This window comes from Protomyctophum bolini (genome assembly GCF_963924005.1).
Source record: "Protomyctophum bolini genome assembly, chromosome: 8".
Taxonomy (NCBI): Eukaryota; Metazoa; Chordata; class Actinopteri; order Myctophiformes; family Myctophidae; genus Protomyctophum; species Protomyctophum bolini.
Window position 1 is genome coordinate 45,814,759 of NC_137869.1, and position 26,156 is coordinate 45,840,914.

General features: G+C 43.1%; 1 protein-coding gene across 1 annotated transcript in view; it reads left to right on the plus strand.

The window, feature by feature from the left end:
- Window positions 1-846: 846 nt before the first annotated feature.
- LOC308320302 (cadherin-2-like) overlaps window positions 847-26,156 on the plus strand; it is a gene marked incomplete at both ends in the record, with an annotated part of 172,678 nt that continues 147,368 nt past the window's right edge. The window contains one exon of the mRNA XM_080770615.1: window positions 847-933. Coding sequence (XP_080626741.1) covers window positions 847-933 — 87 coding nt within the window. The remainder of the gene's footprint in view (window positions 934-26,156) is intronic.

Below are 26,156 nucleotides of genomic sequence, written 5' to 3' on the forward strand. Positions count from 1 at the left end.
TACACCCGCGTTGATAAATAAGGGCCTAAATGAGTCACGACAGCACAACTATAGTTATCAGTAAGGTGGAGGGAACAAAGAGCTTAGAGCAAAGTTATGAACTTCACATGACTTCATAACTTCATCTTCACAGTCACTTCACGGCTTTCCCCTCTCAAAATGGATGTCATTTTGCGCCCAATCCCACAATGCAGCACTTTAAAGTAATTTATTGTGACATCACAGAGGATGGTGTGATTTCACAGTAACATTCTGGACACAGTATTTTATTGTGAAATATTAACGTAAAGTATTGTGAAATCCTGGTAAAATTTAGGGTAAATGTTTGGGTGACAGATTTTATGGGTTACAAGTACATAATATTTTTGTCGGGGGGGAGTGTATATTCATTTTTTCTTTGAATATCGTATTCAAACTTTTTTTTTAATCACATATTTAGATTTTTTTAATCTTTTCCATCTCAACTGAAAGTATTAGTTCTGACCAGGTATCTTGCATTTAGGGGCCAAGTGTCTTGCTCAGGGACACCTTGACAAATAGCGGGGGTCGGGAATGGAACCCTGGTTTTTTTCCCCAAGCGGCCTCTCTACCCATTCAGCGAGGCAGCTCTGGCTGCTCATGTGTTGCCAGTATATGAAGATCTTCAGCATCCAGTGAGAACACTCACGTTATTTGTTCCAGTTGTTGCTGTTGGTAGTCATGGCTGCCAGTTCCCACCTGATGTCGTGAGTGAGGCCCGACTGCTCCAGACCGTACAGAATAACTGCTAGCTTACATAATGTCTTGAGGCTAGGACTGAAGTCCAACACATACAGGTCAGTGGATTTGTGTCCTCCTCGAAAGAGGATGATACGATCTCCCATCATGCAACAGCACATCCCAGACGACGGAGGCGGTCCTTTCCCCTTGAGGTTCACCTTCTTCCAGGAGAAGGTCTCTGGACTGAGTTTCCACAGATCATTGAACTGGTTACTGTTCCAGCCACCAAATATGTACAGCTCTCCGTTGAAGGTAAAGGCTGAATGACGACAACATCCTTCTGGAAGAAGCTGTGCAGAAGGCGTGTTCACCCAGTGGTTGGTCTCTGTGTCAAACACTCTGCAGGTGTTGTTGTACTGACCCCCCCAGCCTCCAAATACAATCATCTTTGTCCCGATGATGGTGGAAGAGTGATTGCATGAAGCAGGAGCTGGAGTTCCTCTGGTGTTAATTAAAGTCCAGACCATTGTGGTGGTGTCCAACTTGTAGATGTCATTAGTGCAACCAGTTACACCAATATGGCTCATTCCTCCATGAATATACATGGCCGTCCCCAAGGAACAGGCTGAGTGGTGCCTCCTCCCCTCTGGAACAGTCCCAGAAACCAGTGGTTTGAACCATCTGTGGGCGTCGACATCAAATGCATGAAGAACGTTGGAGTAACCTGCGTCAGTCCACCCTCCCCAGAGGTAGACAATATATTCAATCAGCACAGCTGTGTGGCCCCAGCATGGAACCTCAAGTTGAGGTTCTCTTCCAGTTGTCATCAGAGGCACCTTCCTCCAGCGCAAAGACACTGTGTTTAATACGTGAACTTCAACCTGGTCACTGTTGTTCACATTACTGTTGCACCATCTAATCGCGTACACCTTGTGTCCGACTGTCACCGCTGAATAACATCTTCCTGGTCCGTTCAGATTCACAATCCACCTCAACATTTTACATACAAAGACAAGCCTGGAAAACAGAATGCAGTCACATTTCTCACACCGCCCACTTATATATTGGTACAGACCTACAAGTAACAACGTCATCTTGATGACATCAGACTTGTCCAAATATGGAGTTCCACCCGCCCTGGTGGAGATATCCGCTCCACTGAACACACGCTATAGTGTGGTTGCCAGAGACAACCACACTATAGTAATTGTCCGACTTTATTCTGGACAAACGTCTTTTTATCATCATGTGGGTCAATGCATCATCATCAGACATAATGACACGTGCACGCGCACACACAGACACATACATGCGAGCGCGCGCAGCTACCCGCATGGGCGCACGCACGCACTCACGCACGCACGCACACACACACACACACACACACACACACACACACACACACACACACACACACACACACAAACACTATGCCAGAGCATAACCTCTGCGCCAAATTGTTCACATCCACCTGTTATAGGACCACCAGGAGTCCTTTCATGTTTTTTATCCATGCCAAACATCACGTGACTCTTTACACAATACAAGAGTTACAGACCCCCTGGTGTAGCAGAAAGTTTCCAGTGAGTTTCCTACACAGTGTTGTTTTTAAATCTATGAAATGTTTGTCCACTCCCTTTCTTCACTGACGAAAATTAAATGGAAACTAAAGCGGACTGACCTCATGCTTCCTTCTATGCATGAGGAGCCTGACATGGGAGAGTTTCCCCCGGCCGGAAAGTTGCGCGTGGTAGTAACACGTTATTCCGACCAGTTCCTTTCCATCAGGCGCCCCGGCTGGCCAGGGGGAGGCAGTTTAGAGACCAGGATTACTGCTTTTTTTTTTGTGAGGGTACCTACCCTAGGGGACACGAGGAGAACATGCAAACTCCACACATAAAACATTTATTTCTCATAAAAGATATATTGAAGTACAACAATACATGGCAACTTGGGGTACTCTTCTTTAATATTTCATCATGACTTTTCACAAAAAATAAAACAAAAAAACCAAATAGCTGCTACAACTATAGCAGCTGGGAACTTCTCCTTTGGTCCACCTATCCCTAGGTGAGAGAATGTGAGACGCCACCCAGTCATTTCAAAAGGCGATCTAGCATATTGTCAATTCAATTCAATTCAAAGGGCTTCATTGGCATGAGAAAACATACGTTTACATTGCCAAAGCAGAAAGAACAATACAACAATACAGCAATACAATCAAAACAAAAAATATGTACTTTGAAGGTCAGAATCTTCAATAGATCAACTTCTGTGTACCAAGATAACTCGATGCAGGTATAGTGCAGGAATATACACAATTATTAGTCTTTAGGGTGGTTGTGTTCCATTTGATATACTTCTCCTATCACAGCAACTCACAAATCTTGCTGCTGTGTTTGCACATTGTTGTACTTCGCCCAGCAGATATGGGAGTTTTTTGTCATTGGTCATGTTTTCAAAATCTCCGTGTGTGGTTGTAATCTGTGGGAAGTATGTGTCTCTGATGTCTTGGTACAATGGGCAGATGGTTAGGAAGTGTAGCTCGGTTTCCACTTCACCACCAAGTGTCACTGTTGTGCAGCCTAACACACAGACAGAGGCCAGGGAGGAGAGCTTGTACAGTACAGTACAGTACAGTACAGTACAGTACAGTACAGTACAGTACAGTACAGTACAGTACAGTACAGTACAGCACCACTCACCACTCAGGTCTGATTTTAAAATCAGACCTGTCTGAGTTGAGTGGTGCTGCACTGCGCTGCACTGTGTGTGTGTGTGTGTGTGTGTGTGTGTGTGTGTGTGTGTGTGTGTGTTAGGCTGCACAACAGTGACACTTGGTGGTGACAATATGCTATTTCCGTGCTCGGACACCGGGACACACACATAGCTGTCTATAGTTTATTTGTTGAGAAAGAAACAGTTAATGTGTTCAAGTTTATAATGCAGAGTTCACGTGCAGTCTCACAGCTCACTATACGATAGTGCAAAGCAAGGTCACAGTTGATTATCACAGCTACAGGGAAGAAGCTGTTCTTCTCCCTGGCGGTGCTGGCCTTGACACCGTGCAGCCTCCTGCCCGAAGGGACGCGAACAGGCCGTGTTCACAGCCCTGTGGACCATACAGCGTTTTAATATAACTCTCTCCTCCAACTCGGAGCCACCTGAGGCTTATAAAAGGAACGATGTGTGTTTCTGGTTCAGGTCGCTTCAATAAATTGGGCGAGGCGTTGGGCAGCGGTGACATCTCTATCCCCCATGGTGATGTCTGTTTGTGGTGCCTCGTGGGGAGGGAGGGAGGGGGTTCTAACAAATGGTAGCAGACTGCACTCATAATCTATCTCATGGACATGTATAAGCCTGGGCCGTGCAACCGTCCTCGCACCTCCGCTGACAGTGCCAGCGATGCGAGCGAGCGAGCGAACGACGACATGTCATTAGGAATACTTGTGTTTCAATGAGACTGTCCTGACATACCGCGAGCGACAACGCGCCGTGGAGCGACATCGTCGTCCGCCCACCCTCCTCCCATGTTCGCTCGCAGAGTCTCTATAAAGTCTATAAGCACTTGTTTTTATTAACGGGTCGTGCTACTGCCTCTTGCATTGTGTGCAAATTCGAAACAGGCGGTAGGCTACACAGGGCTGCTCAGTGACTTATACGACGAGCGCTTCCAAACAACCAAACTCCAACACTCGGAGGAAAAAGAATCACCTGCACATAATTCCTCGACAAAGTAGCTCATAATAGCATGTCTACGGTGGATTTTTTATCACACAAAACCTTTGCAGTTTGAAAGAGCAATGCTTGCAAATTAGGGATGTCCCGATTTTGTCACACTTTTTTCACTTCCGATCCGATACCTCAATTTCTGTGTTAGCCGATACCGAATACCGATACCATTGTCGTGATCTCGTGTTGTGTTTACAGCTATCTAGCTATATATCTCGTGTTGTGTTTATAGCAGACTCCTCATTCAAATGTGCACTTGCTTGGCCAACTCCAAAGCAAACTCCACATGTCCCAACATTGTATTTACCTGCCATAGTGTCAACCCCCTTACCCCTGTATCACAGATACCGATATACCAAATGCAATTTGGATTAATTGGATGGTATTGTAACTCTAGATTTGGACCCGGCTGTAAAATAGAATCACAAAACATACATGGAAGAATACTACTACTACTACTAATAATAATAATGTTACAAGTAAAAGGTTTTGTATTCACAAACGTATTGGCCTCAAAATGTTCATCCAGTGCCAAAGCTATAGTACTCAAATGGTTCAAACTGACAAAGCTTTTGGAAAAAGAGTGGATCTACAAGCTCACAACATGTCTCTCCCTGCCTGCCTGCCTGCCTGTCCCCCCGCCTGCCTGCCTGCCCGCCTGCCTAATAGACTTCCTTTCCCACTCATATACTTTCAGCCTCATATGCATGTCAGCACCAAACAACTTGAATTCTACATTGTGTGCTAGCTATAGCTACGTGTCTGCGTACTAATCAGGGGGTTTGTTTTCACATCCTGACCAAAGTTTGCAACGTCATACACGTGTTCATACCATTTCAGGTTACAAAGGAAATGGATACACGGACGACAACAATAGCTTGCTTTAAACATACAGATGTATACAGTAATTGATTTACCATTTCATGGTAAATCAATTATATCATTGCTCGACAACAACGTTAGCACATATACTTCCTGTTTTTTGGTCTGTTCCGCCTAAAACAGAGTAATAAAAGGATAGAGACCGGAGCACACACAAAATATTGTGTGTGTTGTCATGATTTGTGTACGACAAGAGTTGGCTTCGTTACGACGCTTAAAAGGTCTTTAAATAAATAAAGCACGAAATGCCTATATGGCACAAATGCATTGCAATTCATTTCCTGGGCCACTCGTTGTTCTGAAAGGGGGAGGGACTGCGGCGCTCTATAGAGGCGGCACCCGGAGGAAACCCTGAGGCGAAATGGACATAGTGGCCGAATTTGGTATTGCAGCGCTGCTGGGCCAATTCTGGTCCGTTGACTATCATTGCGCACGTTCATGATGACACGTGAACGGCTGTTTCATACGTGAACGCGTGCAATGACAGTCAACGGCACAGCGCGCTCACAATTTGGCCCAATCCATCCCAGAATGCACTCTGTTCCTATACCCGGAAGTGAAATCGCCTCATGCGCTTTTGAGCAACTTAATCCAAGTGGATGGGAGGAGAAATCCGGTGGCGTCTCTACTAATATATAGGCTACTCTAAGGGCATAATGCAGAGCGCTCTGCCCTAAAGCACAGTCAGTTCAGAGTCCAGAATGTTTAGTGCTAGATTTAAGTATGTGAGTTTACTGTTACTTAACAGCTCGTGAAATGTAGAAGACCTATAGTCATACATGAGTCATACTGCCGTCATGTATTGGTTACTCAGGGTCACATGACCAGTAAACAGGTAACCGGAAGCAGGTAACAGAACACTTCAGAGACACCCAATGTTACGTAACGTAATGTAATGTTATGATTGAGACCGGCCGGTTGAGAGGAGCGTTCGTTACTAAATAAAGACACCAGTGCTTCTTTCACCTGACGAATATCACTATGTGATAATTTCTTGTTTATTTACATTTTATTTTAAGAACGCCGGCCGGTCAGCCTTTCTTTACTTATTTCCTTCCTTCTTTGTCTCGCTTTATTGGCATGATAAAACAATATGTTCTAAATTGCCAAAGCATACATAACAAAACAAATGTCGACATTGCGCGCACGTGCAGACACAACAACAAACATCCCAACGATAATGAACAACAAGCAATAGCCTACAGTATAACAATGAAAATACATGAACAAAAAAATATAACAGCAAGTTAGTGACCCTGTTCAGCCAGATATACCCGACCCGGCTCTTCTGTCCACTGCAGGCTGTCCATCACTCTCTCTCTCTCTCTCTCTCTCTCTCTCTCTCTCTTTCTCTCTCTCTCTCACTGATATATCATGTCCCTCCAATGATCTCCGCCAGAGGGCGACATTGAGAGAGTGTGGTGGTGAGTCAGTGTGTAAGTGGATCAGCTTCAGTACCAGCCAACCAGTACCCCCCCCTCTCTCTCTCTCGCTCTCTCTCTCTCTCTCTCTCTCTCACACACACACACACACACACACACACACGGCAGAAGGAGAGGAGAGAGAGAGAGAGCTAGAGAGAACGCAGGCTGCTCCTCGCTGCTTCTCAGAATAACGACTCTAGTAAAAACCTTCGGAACGGAACGGACGGAACGGAACGTAACGAGCAAACGAACGGAATCTATTTAATTATTATTTTTTCCCGAGAGAGGATTTATTTGTATCATTTTATTTTTTCTGTACTGCTTGGATAAATGGATAATAACATGACAACAACAATGCATCGCTTGGGGTTTATATGGTCCCTCGTGCTGCTGCTGGGAACATTACAGGTAAAGGAAGGCTTTTATTTCTTATTATTTCACCAGGGGACGGTATACATTATATGAATGTAAAAACGCCTCATTTCCAGGAGATACTCTTGTTCATAAGATGCTAAGCCAACGCGATACGTGTTATCGGTGAGTATAGACTAGCCTAGTAGCTATAGAGCAGTTATTTGATTTTCTGTTCAAGTAGGAATGGAGATCGTATAATGGTTTCATTTGGTCTCATATTACGTGTTTCATCAAGGCTGCACTGCGCTCCGTTTTCATCCTATAGTCCCGGTACGTTCCCTAGCTCAGTCAGTCCCTGCAGCTCATTCTGTAGCTCCGAGTAGGGACCGAGGGCTGCGTTTAGACCAGACTGTCTGTCTGTCTGTCTGTCTGTCTGTCTATATGGGACACACACACACACACACACACACACACACACACACACACACACACACACACACACACGCACTCTCTGTCTGCCTGCCTGCCTGCTGTCTGTCGGTGTTTGTGTGTGTTTATGCATGTGATAATGTGATAGTTTGATATCATAATCATATTTCATATTGTACCCGAGCAGGCTGAAGGGGAACCGCTTTAATATATAGGTCGGACTGAGAGCTCTCTCTCCCTCTGTGTGTGTGTGTGTGTGTGTGTGTGTGTGTGTGTGTGCGCGTGCGACGTGCGTGCGTGTTAGAGGCTATATCTATTCTATAGTTAATTTATTACAGACATATGTAGACTGCTTGTTATAATCCGTTGTCTTACGAGGGTGCATCCATCCATGCATAACTGTTACTGTATAGCTCCAAAATGTTATTTTCCCCGAGCGACAGCAGCTTGTCCTAGACTAGACAGACCAGGTCTCATAATAGTATAGCCTATACTGTAGTGTAGCCGACGAGCGGCTGCTTTATTATTTACTATACATACAGCTTTTTTGTTGCCTTTATTGATATAGGGTAGGCTACAGTAATTAGACAGGACAGGGAGAGAAAGATGACACGTATAGGCAAAGGTCCGTCGGGCTCGGGAGTCGAACCCGCGGTACGCCGTCCGTCTGTCCGTCCGGCTGGCTCGGCAGCCTAGGTTAACCTACCCAGACGGTTGAGCTATAACCGCCCGGGCCAGGCAGCTTTATTCTATTGGTATATATAGCAGGTCTGCTCTCTGTATTTTTGTGGGGGGGGGGGGCTGCAGGCAGGCATCGACAGCTTGTTGTGGATCAGATCTGAGATCAGGTCCTTTTCGGACGTATACAGCTTGCCAAGTCGCTGTCACGGTGGATGTCAGGTGAGGACCCATAGAAGCAGAACACGGCAGGCAGGCAGGCAGATCTAAGTCCAGTAATTTATTAACAGCTCACTAGGTATACAGGCAGGAACACAACGTAACAATAACTTATAGTCTTGACAAGGGAACACTGAACACAGGGGAGGTTTATATAGACTATGGACACAGGTGCAACAGAACTATATACAATCAACACTGGGATTGGCTGGGAGACTAACAGGACACAGGTGGAGGAACGTATTAATCACAGGGAGGTGAGACAACACAGGAAACAGTATAACTATAGGGAAAACAGGAAACACTAGGACTAAGACTACAAAATACAAGTATACAACAGACAGATATCGTGGCAGTCGCCCGTGTTTGGGTTTTTTTCCCCCCGGCATAAAGCCAAGCAGACATGGACTGTATCCACACTTTTCCTGGGCTGTGTGTGCTCCAGTTCCTGTCGATTTGATCCAATGAAAGCCAATGAAACTGGTCAGATGACCAATGATATCCAATGAAATCAACAGGAACTGGAGCACACACAGCCCAGGAAAAGTGTGGATAGCCTGATGATATGAATAGCAGTGGTTACCAAAGTGGGGTACGGGGACCCCCAGGGGTCCCCCAGCTAAATGACAATTCAGCAAATGGACCCTAACGGGTCCATTTGGTTCCATTTGTACACTCTCAGAGTTACATTAAAGGAGAATTCCATACTAAAAGGCTTTCTTACATTTCTTTGTAGTCGTTACGTCCCCACCAAAGAGGTCCAGGTGTTATTTTGTGCAAAAGCTCCTTATCCATCCTGCTTTATATGTGGGTTGTTTATTATAGGCCTGGCCGATGGCGGCGGAAACCATGCAAGGCACCTTAAAACCTGCACATCGGGAGCAATTTAAGGGGTTCAGAGAGTCTTGCTCAAGGACACTTCGGGGACTAACTCCGGGGGAGCCCACAGGGATCGAGCTGGGAACCTTGTGGTTACCATCCAAGCTCACTACCCCCACTACTACTACAGTATAGCCTGGGCACCATTTCATTTAGGGTATATGATGATATCGTTACGTCACGTTGTATAGTATTGTTTTGTACTAGTCGACAGGCAGGAACAACAGGCGGCGGCTTCCTTTTCCCCTCAAACCGATTTTATTCTCAATAAAAGCTACAGGCTTTACTTTACGAGAGCTTTTATTGATAAATAAAGTTGCCGCCTGTTTGTTCCTGCCTGTCGACTACAAAACGATACTATACAACATGACGTAATGATATCATCCGCTCCCGACAGGATCATACAGACTTTTGAAACAGAGAGCAGGCTTTCCTCCGAGGTGGTGGAGAGTTGGTTGGTAACCACTTATTAGATCTGTAACTGAACTGAGAGTGTAAAATGAAACAAAATAGACCTGCAAGGGTCCATTTGGTTCCATAAGTACACTCTCAGAGTTACAGACCTGTAGGGGTCCATTTGGTTCCATGTGTCACACTCTCAGAGTTACAGACCTGTAGGGGTCCATTTGGTTCCATGTGTTACACTCTCAGAGTTACAGACCTGGCTGTAAGGGTCAATTTGGTTCCATGTGTTACACTCTCAGAGTTACAGACCTGTAAGGGTCCATTTGGTTCCATGTGTTACACTCTCAGAGTTACAGACCTGTAAGGGTCCATTTGGTTCCATGTGTACACTCTCTTGTGTTACAGACCTGTAACTAAGGGTCTATTTGGTTCCATGTGTTACACTCTCAGAGTTACAGACCTGGCTGTAAGGGTCCATTTGGTTCCATGTGTTACACTCTCAGAGTTACAGACCTGGCTGTAAGGGTCCATTTGGTTCCATGTGTTACACTCTCAGAGTTACAGAACTGGCTGTAAGGGTCCATTTGGTTCCATGTGTTACACTCTCAGAGTTACAGACCTGTAGGGGTCCATTTGGTTCCATGTGTTACACTCTCAGAGTTACAGACCTGTAGGGGTCCATTTGGTTCCATGTGTTACACTCTCAGAGTTACAGACCTGTAGGGGTCCATTTGGTTCCATGTGTTACACTCTCAGAGTTACAGACCTGTAGGGGTCCATTTGGTTCAGTTACAGACCCTTAAAGGGCTCCATTTGGACCCCCTGAGGGTCCCCAGACCCAAGGTTGGGAACCGGTCTTAGTATAAAAAATTAAAAAATTCACCTGTGCAAAAAAAAGATATGATGTCAACGATAGGCGGATATTGAAGTTACATAAAGGGCTGATCCCTGCTAATTTAATATCAGACGCACACACACACACACGCACACACGCACGCACACACACACACACACACACACACACACACACACACACACACACACACACACACACACACACACACACACACACACACACACACACAACGTGGTTTCCTCAACCTCTTCTGGATGCGTTTGCGGGCCAACTTATTACTTCCTAAGGTTAATATGACTATGAGCATCGAATGTGTATATATATATATATATATAGATATATATAGGCCTATGCTTTCATTAATTTCCCTATTGAGTGAAAGATGAACCATCTTATATGGTAAATCAAATATTTAAGGTGTTTCTTTTAATGTTTAATCACAGTATGATGTATTAAGGCACTATGTGAGTCTTATTAGCCACCGGGGATCCTTTTAGGGCGGCACCACGGGGCTTATTTCAATGAATAAAACACACATTTAACACATTATAATATATATAAGTATAAGCTCTTGCAGATCCATGTGGCTCATATTAGGGCAGGAGCCCATACTGTAGAGCTCCTGTTTATGTAAGTGTTCATTTTGACGTTACGTCATGTTGTAGTCATTGTTTTGTAGTCATCAGGATGATATCGTTACGTCATGTTGTAGTCATTGTTTTGTAGTCATCAGGAAGATATCGTTACGTCATGTTGTAGTCATTGTTTTGTAGTCATCAGGATGATATCGTTACGTCATGTTGTAGTCATTGTTTTGTAGTCATCAGGATGATATCGTTACGTCATGTTGTAGTCATTGTTTTGTAGTCATCAGGATGATATCGTTACGTCATGTTGTAGTCATTGTTTTGTAGTCATCAGGATGATATCGTTACGTCATGTTGTAGTCATTGTTTTGTAGTCATCAGGATGATATCGTTACGTCATGTTGTAGTCATTGTTTTGTAGTCATCAGGATGATATCGTTACGTCATGTTGTAGTCATTGTTTTGTAGTCATCAGGATGCTATCGTTACGTCATGTTGTAGTCATTGTTTTGTAGTCATCAGGATGCTATCGTTAAGTCATGTTGTAGTCATTGTTTTGTAGTCATCAGGATGCTATCGTTAAGTCATGTTGTAGTCATTGTTTTGTAGTCATCAGGCAGGAACCATCAATCTGGAACGTCCTTTCCCTCAAACCGGAAAAATATCAATATAAGCATGCCTCGTTCTCTCATAGCCTGCTGCCTGCTGAATATATAGCCTTTTATTGGGGAAAAATCGGTTTGAGGGAAAGGAAGTTCCAGATTTTAAACAATATTTGTATTATAATGAGAGCGATGGCTTCCATTATCGCATTTGCAACTTTTCAGGAATAGAAAGCATGCAGTTCCTTCATTTTTTATTTTTTATTAGAATGAATGTATTTTAGATTCGTAGAAAATTAAGTAATAACAAACAGGGACCAGGGAAAGGGGGGAAAAAAGGCACAGCTAAACAGTGTGTGTGTGTGTGTGTGTGTGTGTGTGTGTGTGTGTGTGTGCGCGTGCGTGCGTGGTGCTGAAACATGCCTCCGTCCTGGTCGATCTGAGACGATCGGCGTTCACATGCCGTTAAAAGTGCCCATGCATGCAGCTCCAGCTCGGTGCGCCTTTTGTGGGCCGGGAACCCCTTTTGGTGTTAGCATTACGTTATGCTTTAGCCATTGAAAAATAGCAGACTTTTCAAAAATAGCAGACCTACAAGCTCGTGGCGCGCCACTCGGTGGCGCGCTATGGGCTTGTAGGTCTGCTATTTTTGAAAAACCCGACAGAAAACTGTCAGGATGTGTGTAGAAGACATTTTTTTTAGAATCTGATCTCAGGTCAGAACGGGTTAAGCTCAGCCACACGGTTTGCAGTATAATGTAGACGGACACGGAACGCAGTAGTGTGGCGGTGTGGCATCGCTATACAGCCCCGCCCCCCTACCAGGGCGGGCCCAGGAAACGATTCCCCCGTTCATTTCCCTCGTAGACATTTCAAAGAGTATTTATCTAAAGACGTTTATACGCCGCGATACAAAGCCGACTCCTGTCGTGACAAAATCATGACAACAAACACAATTCTTTGGGCCGAACGAATAATTAGAAAGGAAAGGAAAAAAAAACGGCATGGGTTACAACACTTTTTTTGGTTTTTTTTCCCTCTCTGTAATTATTTGGTTGATCCAAAATATTGTGTTTGTTTGTTGTCATGAGTTGTCACGAAAGGGGGGCGGGACTGCGACGCTCTATACCCCTATGGGGGAGGGGCCCCACTGCTTGTCCTGGGTGTGAGCATGCAGGCACGTGCAGATATTGTTAACCCATTCTGACCTGAGATCAGATTCTATAAATGTCTGACAGTTTTCTGAAAAAGCTATGTCAGTTGTTCTTCCATTTTTCAAAAAATAGCAGACCTGCAAGCTCGTACTAGCGCGCCACTCGGGGAGTTGCACCACTCAGTTCACACAGGTGTGATTTTTTTATATATATATCCTCTCTTCATAATGTAAATAGCATCCCAAGCGGCACACTTCACTACTTATTTCGATGGAAATAAGTGAATTAGCATAAAAACCCAACCCCCCATTGAGGGCTTATATTAGGGGAAATAGCCAATAATGGACTTTTGCACAAAATAACACCTGGACATCTTTGGCGGGGACGTAACAGCTACAAATAGAGGTAAGAAAGCCTTTAGTGCTCGGGCCATCTCGGCGCGTCTGGCTTCCTCGGCTCGCTTATGTGCACAGAGCAAGGAAATGGTGTTCTGGGCTGGCTCCATATTTTCGTTGCTATAGGGGGCGCCTAAAAGTCGATATAAGGACGCTAAAAAGTCGCTAGGGGGGCGTATCCCACCGCTATAGCGACTTCAATAGCTATACTTTTCGAGGAGCCACTATAGCTATTTCCGTTACCGGAGAGTTGGCGACGCTGCAAGTTCTAGTCCGAAATTCTCGCTGTGCGCAACTCCTCGGGGTCCAAACGGTTGCAAGGAGTTGCGTGTTTGACCTTTTTTTTGGTGTGGTTTGGGGTCATTGAATTCAACCCGGTTGAATCACGCAACCGGTTGAATCACAACCAGTTGAATCACAGCGTCTCACGTTGTGGGACGATATTGTCAGCAGGACCCAAATGCAAGGAAGTCGGGATCTAGAAGTCTTTATTCACACAAAGACCCGCAGTAGCAAACACTAGCAAACATTTAAAAAAAACAGACTTGGAACTCGGAAAGGTGACGATACAATAATCCAACAGGGAACACAACCAAACACACAGGGCTTAAATATATATAGGCACAAGCTTAACGGGACACAGGTGTGAACTCAAATCAAATCAACACAAGGATTGAGGCTGAGGGGGAAAACAAGACACAGGTGAAACAAAGAACCAAAAATCAAGGGGAAGGTGAGGCAAGGCAGGGAAACTACTACAAAGGAGGACATGCAGGACACACAGAAGCATCACTTCAAAATAAGATTCAAGGAACACCAAACACACGTATCAAACACAGCGGGACAGCGCTATAAGACCGTCGCGACCCTTTTGGTGTGGGTCAGGGGCTTTTAGAGAGAAGAGGGGCAGGGGCTGAAAACAACGGGAAAAAAACGACGCAGATCCACAAGCTCGCAACACGTCATGCTCGCGCCGCGTCGAGAGCTTGTTATATATAGATCCGCTATTTTGTATGTCTTAAATTGACATTGGGCTTTTTTTGTTAAATAAACATTTGACCTCTTATTTAAGTTATTTTATACCATTTTGGAACCGAAATAGGAAACCTGTTAAGAACCGGAATCGATAAGCAGAACCGGAATCGGTACCGGTACTCACACAAATCCTAACGATACCCATCCCTACCCCAGGTGTTAATCTAGTTCCCAATGCAACACTATAGTGACCCAGGTGTTAATTATAGGCCTAATGAATCCCTGCACATGCACTTTACCACAGTGTGGCTTTAACCAATGAAAGCCTCTATTCTTAGTTAAATCAATGTCTCAAGACAGATTCTAATAACCCCACCGCCTTAAACATGATGTTGTTGTTAGTAGGAATAAACAAACTCACGCTCTTGTCGCGAGACTCGTGGCGTGCGTTTGCCCGTGCAGCTTTTTACTTCTTTACTTCTAGATCTGCTCTTTTTTTTTGTTTTGTCGTTGCATCGGATCAGGTCCATTAATCTACGGAGGGGGAAAAAAAAAACATTAAAGGACCACTTCACCACTTTTCAACCTATCTTCATATAATAATAGGTCCTCACTAATAATCATGAAAGAATGGCACGATTTTTTTCCTACTCAGTCTGTGTCTCATAGGACGGCTGTGGGCAGTTTAGAAACCGTCTTCCAGTGACATCATCATTAGGCAGATTTTTTTTAAACAATATTTTTTTTACAAAAAATATTTAGATCATGCGAACGATGGCTTCCGTTTTCGCATTTTTGCAACTTTTCAGGACTAGAAAGCCTGCTGTTTTTATTAGCTTGTATTCCCCCATCGATGATGTCACTGGAAGACGGTTTCTGAACTGCCCACAGCCCTCCTATATGAGACACAGACCGAGTAGAAGACAATTGCACCATTTTTTCATGATTATTAGTGAGGATAGGTTGAAAAGTGGTGAAGTGGTCCTTTAAAAAGTTTGACATGTTGGAAATGCCCGACGGCCCGCCGATTGCGGAAGATAAAGCTTGAAAGTGGGTATTAGAATCTGATCTCAGGTCAGAATGGGTTATAATCAGACCAGTGTGTGTCCTAGTGGAAACCTCGTGTGAATCTGATCTCAGGTCAGAATGGGTTAAAGAGAGTTTGGAAGAGCTCCTTCAAAAAACTCGAGAACCATTAGTAAAAAAAAAAAAACTTTCTGAGAGGGTTATAATAGTGCACTACAGATGGAAACCAAAGGGACCCGTAAGGGGTTCGGAGCTGAAGCATTTAACCCATTCTGAACGGGAACCCATTTTTGGTGTTATGGCATCACGTCATGCTTTATAGCTATTGAAAAAAATAGCAGATCTACAAGCTCGTATAGCTTGTATAGGTCTGCTATTTGTTTTGAAAAATCGAAACGAAGAACGACTGACATTTCTTTTTAGAATCTGATCTCGGGTCAGAATGGGTTGATCGGACCATAGTAGTTAGTGTGTGTCCAGTGGGGGAAAAACCTCGTGTGAATCTGATCTCAGGTCAGAGTGGGTTAATTGTTTTAGCGAAGCGGCATCGTAACCACTTTACATCGTCTCTCTTACCGTAAACGCCCTCAGAGATCTCTGACAGCTGCTGGCTTGTTTCAATTGTCTCTCTGTCTCTCTCTCTCTCTCTCTCTCTCTCTCTCTGTGTCTCTCTGCGTGTCATGTCGAGATAGCATCGGCACTGATGGCCGCTCTTTAACCCATTCTGACCTGAGATCAGATTCATACGAGGTTTCCACTAGGACACACACACTGGTCTGATGAACCCATTCTGACCTGAGATCAGATTCTAAAAAAATGTCAGTCGTTCTTCGATTTTTCAAAAAATAGCAGACCTATAAAAGCTCGTATAAGTGGCGTAGAGCTTGTAGATCTGCTATTTTTCAATAGCTAAAGCACGACATGGTGCTAACACCAAAATGGGTTCCCGTTCAGAATGGGTTAACCCATCTAGACCTGGGTGGAACGATTCTATACAAATGTCTTTTAAAATCCTGACAGTTTTGCCCCCAGAGGCAGAAGATTTGAGTTAAAAACCTTCGCTCTGAAACAACATATATTCAAAGATTTGTGCCACATTTTAGCAGACATGAGCTTGTAGATCTGCTATGTCTCAATAGCTAAATTATAACATGATGTTTAAAAACACCAAAAGGGTTTCCCGCCCGAAATGCGTTAACCCATCTGGACCTGAGACCAGATTCTAACAAAATGTCTTCTGACAGTTTTCGGAATATATATATATGAAAATATGTCGTTCCAGGGACCCTTATACTGTAGTAAGCTATTAGTGGTTCTCAATGAGTGGTCGAGGGGGGTTCCAGGTGCGGTCCCCAGTTAAATAATGCAGAGTTTGTAACCAAATGGACCCTTATATATAGGACCCGTTCATGTTTTACGCTCTCAAGACTTAAATGACCGGGTTGACGAACAATATTGTTATTTTGATTTCTGATTGTTTGTCGTACCGACAGCGTGGAATTGTGGACAAAATCTCATCCGACGATAACAAAATATTCTTTGGGTTTTTTGGCCCTGAGAGGCTAAATGTCATCAAACGGTGGGTCCGCGTGGCTCAAAAGAGGAATACAAAAAATGCCACCTTGATGTGAAAAGGGTTGAAAACCACTGAGCTATAGGGAAGCTTATGGGACAAAGTGACAATGCTATAAGATTGTAGATCTGCTGTTTTCTAATAGCAGAAGTATAAAAACGTTGAAATGGTTTTATGTCAAAAAATGTATCTAAAGGCCTGGGCCGTGGCTCAGCGGTCCAGGCACCTTGGCTGGTGGTAACCCAGCCTGGCATTGTGCCGAGGGTTCGACTCCCCTTCCCGACGGCCTTTTGCTGCATGTCTGTCTGTCTGTCCATAGAAAAAAAGATAAATAAAGGCAAAAAAAACAACCGGTACGCTGTCCCGGTTATAAGGGGTTAACCCAATAACACTCCAGATCACGACGCTTGGTTTTTTTTCTTTTTTTTTTCTACAATCTTATCTGGTCTCATCCTTCCTGATCAAAGATATACATACAAGCAGGCGATTTGCTGTTGGAGCATTGTTAATATCTCCGGTTATAGGAACGGAACTGGGGGGTATGGGGAGTATGGGAGGATGGGGAGGGGTGTTTGTCTTCAAGCAGTGAGTGTGTTGGGGTGTGTGTGTGTGTGTGTGTGTGTGTGTGTGTGTGTGTGTGTGTGTGTGTAGGGGGGGGGGGGGGAGGGTCTAATCACTTGTCCTCATTACTTTAAGTATCTAGGCTGTGTTTGCTCGAGTAAGTTTGAGGTATATAAACTTAAGAGTTTAATTTTAATGTCTGTTTATTTTGTTGTTATTCATACCTCTTCTACTCCACTGCAGTATACATCTCATCAGAGAGGGGGCAAATATTGTACTATTATTTGACGTTTTGAAGGTGTTATTACTTTATCAAAGATAATTGTTATCCACTTGTGGCTCTATCTATAGTAGGCTATACTTCATACTTTTTTGCCTGTTCCGAAATAGCTGATCTATACAATCTCACAATCTCCCTGTCAATCTGGGCTGCTTCTGAAAAAAATAAAAATAAAAATAATAATCTGCCACATTTTGTGATAAAGAAAAACAGACCCAGGAAACAGAAACATGTTTGAGAACGTGATCAGTCGCTGCAGGTTCAATAATCCCATATTAACCGCTTGTGTTCATTGCTGTCGAGCATAGAAACCGTTCCTTTGTCATTGCATTTAAAAATATATATATATTTAACATAGTGACAATAGCTGATCCACAAGCTCACGCAAACGCGTCGCCAGACTCGCGCCGCGTGAGCTTGTAGATCTTCTCTTTTCACGACGTTTGTGCCACACTGTGTGTTTGATGCATGATTATATAGATCTATACGGGGGAAAATAATATATCATAAAAACTAAAAACAAGTTGAAATGTGGAAAAAAATGCCCGACAGCTACAATATGAGGATACTGTATATAAAGCTTTGACAAAAGAAAAGAAAAAAAACATCTCAAAAACCAAATCCTTCCAGCATGGCATGAAAGCAACCCCCCCCCCCCCCTCCCCCCCCCCCCCCCCCCCCCGCCTTCCACTTCCCCAGGCAACTATACGACAGACGTCGTTTTATGCCAGAGGGGGGAGGGGCTGTTTCGCAAAGGAGCACCCCCACAAGGGGACGCTCCCCAAAGTCTAGACGCTAATTATGGCGCTAATTAATTGACCCAGTTGTTTTTCTGTCTCTCTGTGTCTGTGTGTGTGTGTGTGTGTGTGTGTGTGTGTGTGTGTGTGTGTGTGTGTGCGTGCGCCTGTTGGCTGTTGGCTGTCGAGACCGGGTTGGTATAACGAGGCTCTTGCGTCGAATACGTCGAGAGACATTGAGTTTGGTATACTTAACCAAAATAAGAATGTAAGAAAAAAATCACACCTGAGTGAACTGAGCGGTGCAACTATACATTTGTACTGTATACTGTACTGTAGGGCAGTGATACTCAACCTCAGGCCCGCGGGCCACATCAGGCCCGCGGGACCATTATGACTGGCCCACCAATGAAAATCTAAAAAAAAGAAGAAAAATAAATCTGGAAAATGAAATAAAAATAAATTAATCTGAATGAAGTTATCTTTAATTACATTATTATAAGTAATACTATTAGAGTTGTACTATTACTCGAACGAAAATAAAAGCTTGGGGGGGGGGGGGGGAGATGCAATGCAAATGAAAGACATATACTGTGTATCCCTATTCCCTGACATAATTTTATAGCTAAACGGACAGAATTCTATTTTATTTGAATGATGAAACCCAGCTGCCATTAATAGTTGGAAATGGAAATGGAAATTGCGGAAATGGAAATTGCGGAAATTGTAATTGCGGAAATTGCAGAAATGGTGGAAATGGAAATTGCGGAAATTGCGGAAATGGAAATTGCGGAAATTGCGGAAATGGTAATTGCGGAAATGGTGGAAATGGAAATTGAGGAAATTGCGGAAATGGAAATTGAGGAAATTGCGGAAATTGCGGAAATTGAAATTGCGGAAATGGTAATTGCGGAAATTGCGGAAATTGCTCTTCACTTATAGCTATCTATTTTCAGGTAGATTGTTTTATTTTACTCAGTCAGCCATATCACTACTCATTTTTTTTCATGAACAAGGTCATAGCTGGGTAATCTATTTTCAGGCAAATTGTGTTTATTGTATTTTATTTTACTCAGCCATAACAATTTATTTTCTGTTAACCAACTTGCTGGCTGTCAGGCAGGCAGACAGCTACTCATAGACAGGCAGACAGACAGACAGCTACTCATGGAGAATTGGACAGGCAGGCAGTCAGACAGCTACTAATAGACAGGCAGACAGACAGCTACTCATGGAGAATTGGACAGGCAGGCAGACAGCTACTCATGGACAATTGGACAGGCAGGAAGGCAGACAGCTACTCATAGACAGACAGACAGCTACTCATGGACAATTGGACAGGCAGGAAGGCAGACAGCTACTCATAGACAGACAGACAGCTACTCATAGACAATTGGGCAGGCAGGCAGACAGCTACTCATAGACAGACAGACAGCTGCACACTAAACCCAAGCGTTTAGGTTTTAAACAGTTTTAAACACATAATTTGTAACACTTTTTAAACGTGTCACAGTGTTTAGATTATAAACAGAAGAACATGTTTAATCCCTGTAACACTTTTTAAACACATAAACGTGTTTAGTTTTTACAACAAAAGTCAGTCATATAGGTGTTTAGAATTCGAACTAGGTGTTCTCGTGAGGTGTTTGAGTGAACTCGTGTTCTACTGTATTGTATGAATATTAATAAACACTTGGCATTTTATTATTAAACACATGGTGTTTAGGTTTAAACACGTCACATGTTCCAGGGATTTACAGTGTACTCATGGACAATTGGACAGGCAGGAAGGCAGACAGCTACTCATAGACAGGCAGACAGACAGCTACTCATGGACAATTAGGCAGGCAGGCAGACAGCTACTCATAGACAGGCAGACAGACAGCTACTCATGGACAATTAGGCAGGCAGGCAGACAGCTACTCAGACAGGCAGACAGACAGCTACTCATGGACAATTGGACAGGCAGGCAGGCAGACAGACAGACAGCTACTCATAGACAGGCAGGCAGACAGCTACTCATAGACAGGCAGACAGTAAGACAGCTACTCATTGACAGACAGACAAATAACTACTCATGGACAGACAGACAGGCAGGCAGGCAGGCAGGCAGGCAAAGAGCTACTCATGTTATGTTATTATGTTATTATAACAGCTACTCATGTTATGTGCAATAATTTGTGCAGTTATGGAAACAGCTCTTTGTGTTTATGCAAGAAAATGTAACACATTTATTTATTTACATATTGTGTGCATGCACATTGTACTTTGATACATTTTGCGAAAATAAAGCAATTGAAAGAGAGAAGTTATCAAGTATCATTAATGTCGTAATTTTATCTACTGGCCCCTGGCCCCTTGCCATTTTTGTAATGTGGCCCACAGGTAAATCTATTTGAGTATCCCTGCTGTAGGGGAGCGGGCCCAGTTCCGGCGAGCCTTCCCTCGCTGTCCGAAACGGTATAGAGAAATGACAGAGTTACCGTGTTACACATGGGGACACACACACATGACACATAGCTGCGTAATGGAGAGGGGGGCACCGCTCAAAAAGAACCCAAACAAGTATACAAGTAAACATCACGGATGAGGCCCATTCTTGCACTAGCTAGGGCTAGTGGTAAAACACTAGTACCACTAGCGGTACTATATAGTACAAGTGGTGGTACTAGTACCACAGGTGGTACTAAGTGGAATGAAATATTTATATTTCTATACAGGTACTTCTTCTGACCAAGCCATTGGTTGAAATGGGCTATCCAGCCGCGCTGAAATTGGGCATGACGGCATGACACCTATAGCCGTTTAAAAGAAGACTTGAGAACGGGTTAATCACATTGGAAATATCATCAGCTGTGCTGATTAGTGATTAGACAGAGTTGTGTCAGAGCAGCAGCGTTATAATTGGCTTATAGGAATGGAACAAAAAGGAGCAGGTCTACTACGCTCCTGTATTTTAACATCAGTAATTATGGGTGGTACTCGAGACGAGCCAAATATTTTCTGAGGTGGTGCCAAAGACTATAGTGTGTATACTTATGGTTTCATTGTACAGATATTCTACTGTTAGACAGATGTTACGTTCTCAGCTTATATACTTATAATCCTGGATGACATATTTGATATATATATATTTGATGAATTACCATGTGTTGTTCTTGCGTGTACGGCAAGTCTCTCCGGATTCAGAGCGTCTCCTAAATGCCTATATACATTGCACATTTAAACCCATTCTGAACGGAAACCCATTTTGGTGTTAGCATCATGTCATGCTTTAGCTATTGAAAAATAGCAGACCTACAAGCTCGTAGCGCGCCATCGAGTGGCGCGCTACGAGCTTGTAGGTCTGCAATGAACATATTTTTGAAAAATCGAAGAACGACTGACATTTTTTTTTAAATCTGATCTCAGGTCAGAATGGGTTCATCAGACCAGTGTGTGTCCAGACAGTGAAAACCTCGTATGAATCTGATCTCAGGTCAGAATGGCTTAAATGGGTAACGTAACCTGAAGGAGTTTTGTTCTCAAACGTCAAGGCGGCCCCAAAAGTGATATGCGCACACGCATGTACTTTTTTTCCCCCAACCACCACTGCTGGCGTCCAACAACAGCCCATCTACAACAAGCTTCACGACGCGTGTGTGCGCTGTCAGTGATGTCGCCTTCAATAATGCATGGCCTCTCCTTGTATCGTGTGCATATTTCAGCAGCTCAGAACAAGTCCTCCAACATACTGTACACTCTGTGCGTGCGTGTGCGTGCGTGTGTGTGCGTGCGTGCGTGTGTGTTCTGCGCCACCCATCCAAGTCTAGTATATATATATATAGCGTTGCCGGCCCGGTGAAATAGCGGTGAAAAAGGTAGTAAGAAGAAATGCAGATCTTACAAGCTCATAACGCCTCACATCGGCCAGGCGTTGTGTGTAGGTTATTAGTCTACATTAACACGACCTACTAGCAGCACTTGACACACATAACATCACTGTATACAACAGTGTTGTCTGATTGAGAGAATACTTTGTAAGGCATCAAGCTGAGTATACAGTATACAGACTATAGAGTACAGTAAAAAATGTAGTAGTCTATAGAGAAGCCGATAGCACCGGGGGAAAAAAAAAGTCCTTGCGGTCTTGTTTCCATTCAGGTCACATGACAGCTGGAAAAGGTATACTCACATTTTTGAGTGGTGCAACCACTCCAAGGGGAACGGCAATGTCCCAGTACCAGTAGGGGCAAAAGTGGCGCTGTTTTGCCAGAAACAGAGAGAGAGAGAGATAGTGATGCATTGTTATTTACAGAGAGAGAGAGAGAGAGAGAGATCAGAGAGAAACACACACACCAACACACACGCACATATTTACTGTATATGATGATTTTGGGGTGTGCCAGTACAGTACAGTACAGTGACAGTACAGTACAGTAGCCTATATACAGTAGAGGGACACCCACACGGTAACTCTGTCAATTCTCAACCGCTTCGGACGTGGGGCGGCTCGGCGGAACCGGGCCGGCACCCTGGGTGCGCTGCTGTGAGTTGCACCACTCACTTCACACAGGTGTGATTTTTTTTTGCTGGGTGCCTGCCTGGCTGCCTGGGTCTGAGCACGAAAATAGCATGATTGTTTTTCACCACCTGTGTGCAACCTATAACACACACACACACACACACAAACACACATGCACATATTAACTGTATATATGATGATTTTGCGTGTGCCAGTACAGTACAGTACAGTAGACGGTATACAGTAGAGGGACCCCACACGGTAATTTTGAAGCACTTCCGGCACTAAAAGTGTTATGTTTTGTAATAATGATCAAAATCTACAAAGTAACCATATAGTACCTATACCGTGACAGTAGGGCTTTAACCCATTTTGGGCTAGAACCCCTTTTGGTGTTAGCATCATGTTATGCTTTAGCTGTTGAAAAATAGCAGATCTACAAGCTCGTATAGCGCGCCACCGAGTGGCGCGCTATACGAGCTTGTAGGTCTGCTATTTTTGAAAAATCGAAGAACGACTGACATTTAGAAACATAGCTTTTTCAGAAAACTGCCAGGATGTATACAAGACATTTTTTAAATCTGATCTCAGGTCAGAACGGGTTAAGGAACTAGTCAGATAGATTATAGTTATAGTCACCAATTTAAAAATATTATTACAAAAATATATATATATTATTATTTATTGTTTTACATAATAGGTAGTTAAATGACTAGTCGACTAGTAAACTAGACAACTATTGTCAAGAGTACCACAGACGAAAAACAGTCCAAGTCCAAATGTCATTCTGACCCCTCCACGAAAAGGCCTCGTTGTCCTGAACCCTTATCTATCATTTATACATTATGGATCAATAGTGTGGACTTAAACTGTTTTTCGTCTGTGGCACTAGTAAAAATCACTAGAAGTGAAAGCCCTTGCCTTGACTCAAGGTTTTAACTAATTGCAAAAAAAAAAGTAAAAAGGGCAACATTTGCCTCTGAAATGAAGTAAAGTAAAAAAAAAAAATAATAATAATAAAAAAAAATAAGTACTTGAAATCGGGAGTAGTAAAGTAAAATACCTCAAAGTTGTACTCGGGTATATAGGCCTATACTGTATACTGTACTTAAGTAAATGTACTTTAGTTACATTCCACCACTGGGGACCACCACGGAGGGGAGAAAAAAGCGTGTTCTCTGCCGTGTTGAATTATTGACAGTGAAGCGTATATATATGGCAGTGAAGTGAGAGCGAGCGTGTTTGAAGTGGTATACACACATATACGTTCTACAGTCACTTATCCCATTTGGGCCTGACGTCGAAATGTATTTTTAAAATGTATTTTTTTTTCCCCCTGGAAAAACCTCATGTTTCTATATCAGTTGGTTCTCAATATTTCACGCCAACGACCCCAAAAGTGATATGAAATATGACCCCCCCATCTGAGAATATTACGTTGTTCCTACCCGGAAGCAAAGATTTTATAGTTAAAAAAAAAACGGAAACTCTGAAAGAATTTTACATTGAAAGATTTGAGGCACATTTTCACGATTTTTCTAAAAAAAATAGCAGACCTATATACAAGTTCATAGCGCGGCACTATAGGTGGCAGGTGCCGCGCTATGAGCTTGTCGATCTGCTATCTTTTTCAATAGCTAAAGTATAACATAATGTTTGAAACACCAAAAGGGGTTATTCCCGGCCCAAAATGGGTTATATATATAATACACACGTGGCAGCAGCGGTCCTTTTTCCCCCCCAACCTGCCGCAGGGGGAAATACAATTATGCTAAAAGCATGTTACATTATCCCCATACCGCGTCAATCAAATATTCATAGAGTATATAAAGTAAACCGAGAGAGTTTGTCTCTCGACGATTGCAGGGGGAAGGATGTTTTGAACCTGCAGGTGCAGCGGGTGTATGGTGTGTGTACGCAGTATAGTGAGAGAGAGAGAGAGAGAGAGAGAGAGAGAGCAATCAAGTTCAGGTTCAAGTTCAGAAACCATTCAGCGATTGTTTGCTGTTGTTGTTGTTGTAGTTGTTGTATATATAGCTGGTGGAAAAAACAGGTCAAGAGAGGCTGCCTTATAACCCATTCTGACCTGAGATCAGATTCTAAAAAAATGTCTTCTATATAGTACATCCGGACAGTTTTCATCATGATAAACCCATGTTTCTATATGTCGGTGGTTCTTCGATTTTTCAAACAAATAGCAGACCTACGAGCTCGTAGATCTGCTATTTTTCAATAGCTGAAGCATATAGCATATTATGCTAACACCCGCCCAAAATGGGTTAAAGCAGACGTGCAGGTTTTGTCCCCAGAGTGCAGAGATAAGGTCACCTGGAGACGCGTGTGTGTACACACACGGCACCGAGCGATGAGACATTCAGGATATAAAACAGACAATGCGTAACCTTCACTATACACGCAGCCTGGGTGGAATAGGCTATCTGGGTCAAGCACATGCAGGAGACTATTACTACATTGTGGAAGAGGAGAGGAACCGTTGAAGCATGGTTATGGAGAGAAGTAGATGGTAGAGGTTATATGCACATGCTTAACCCTCTAAGACCCAGCGTTGCTTTTTAGCAACAATTTTATTTTAGTTCATTACTACTATTATTATTATTTTCTGTTCTTTTTTCACCTAAACGTCATCAGTGATGTTCATTGCAATGCCATTTCAATGCCATTGGTCATGATATTTGCATATATAAATAGCCCCCCACAGAGGCTGAAATTCACACAAATTAAAAATGTCTGGACTGCGATTTTGATTTTTTTTTTAACCTAAGGCTTTTGACCTTTACCCTAATAAAAGTAGGTAAAATAACCCTCTAAGACCTGCATTAATTTACTTGCAAAAAATAGATTTCAACCTAACTACTACTTTGTACTACTAGGACTAAGACTAAAAGATATGTTAAAAAAAATAATAATAATAAAGTTTGATGAAAAATGTATAATAATTATATAATAATATAATAAATTAATAATTTACATTTGGGGGACATCTTTCACAATAATGAATAAAAAAATGTTCTAGACATTCTAATGATCACAAAAAAACATTTATATTACAATTATTTTACCTACTTTTATTAGGGTAAAGGTCAAAAGTCTTAGGTTAAAAAATGTTCAAAATTGCAGAGTCCAGACGTTTTTAATTTGTGTGAATTTCAGCCTCTGTGGGGGGGTATTTATATGCAAATATCAT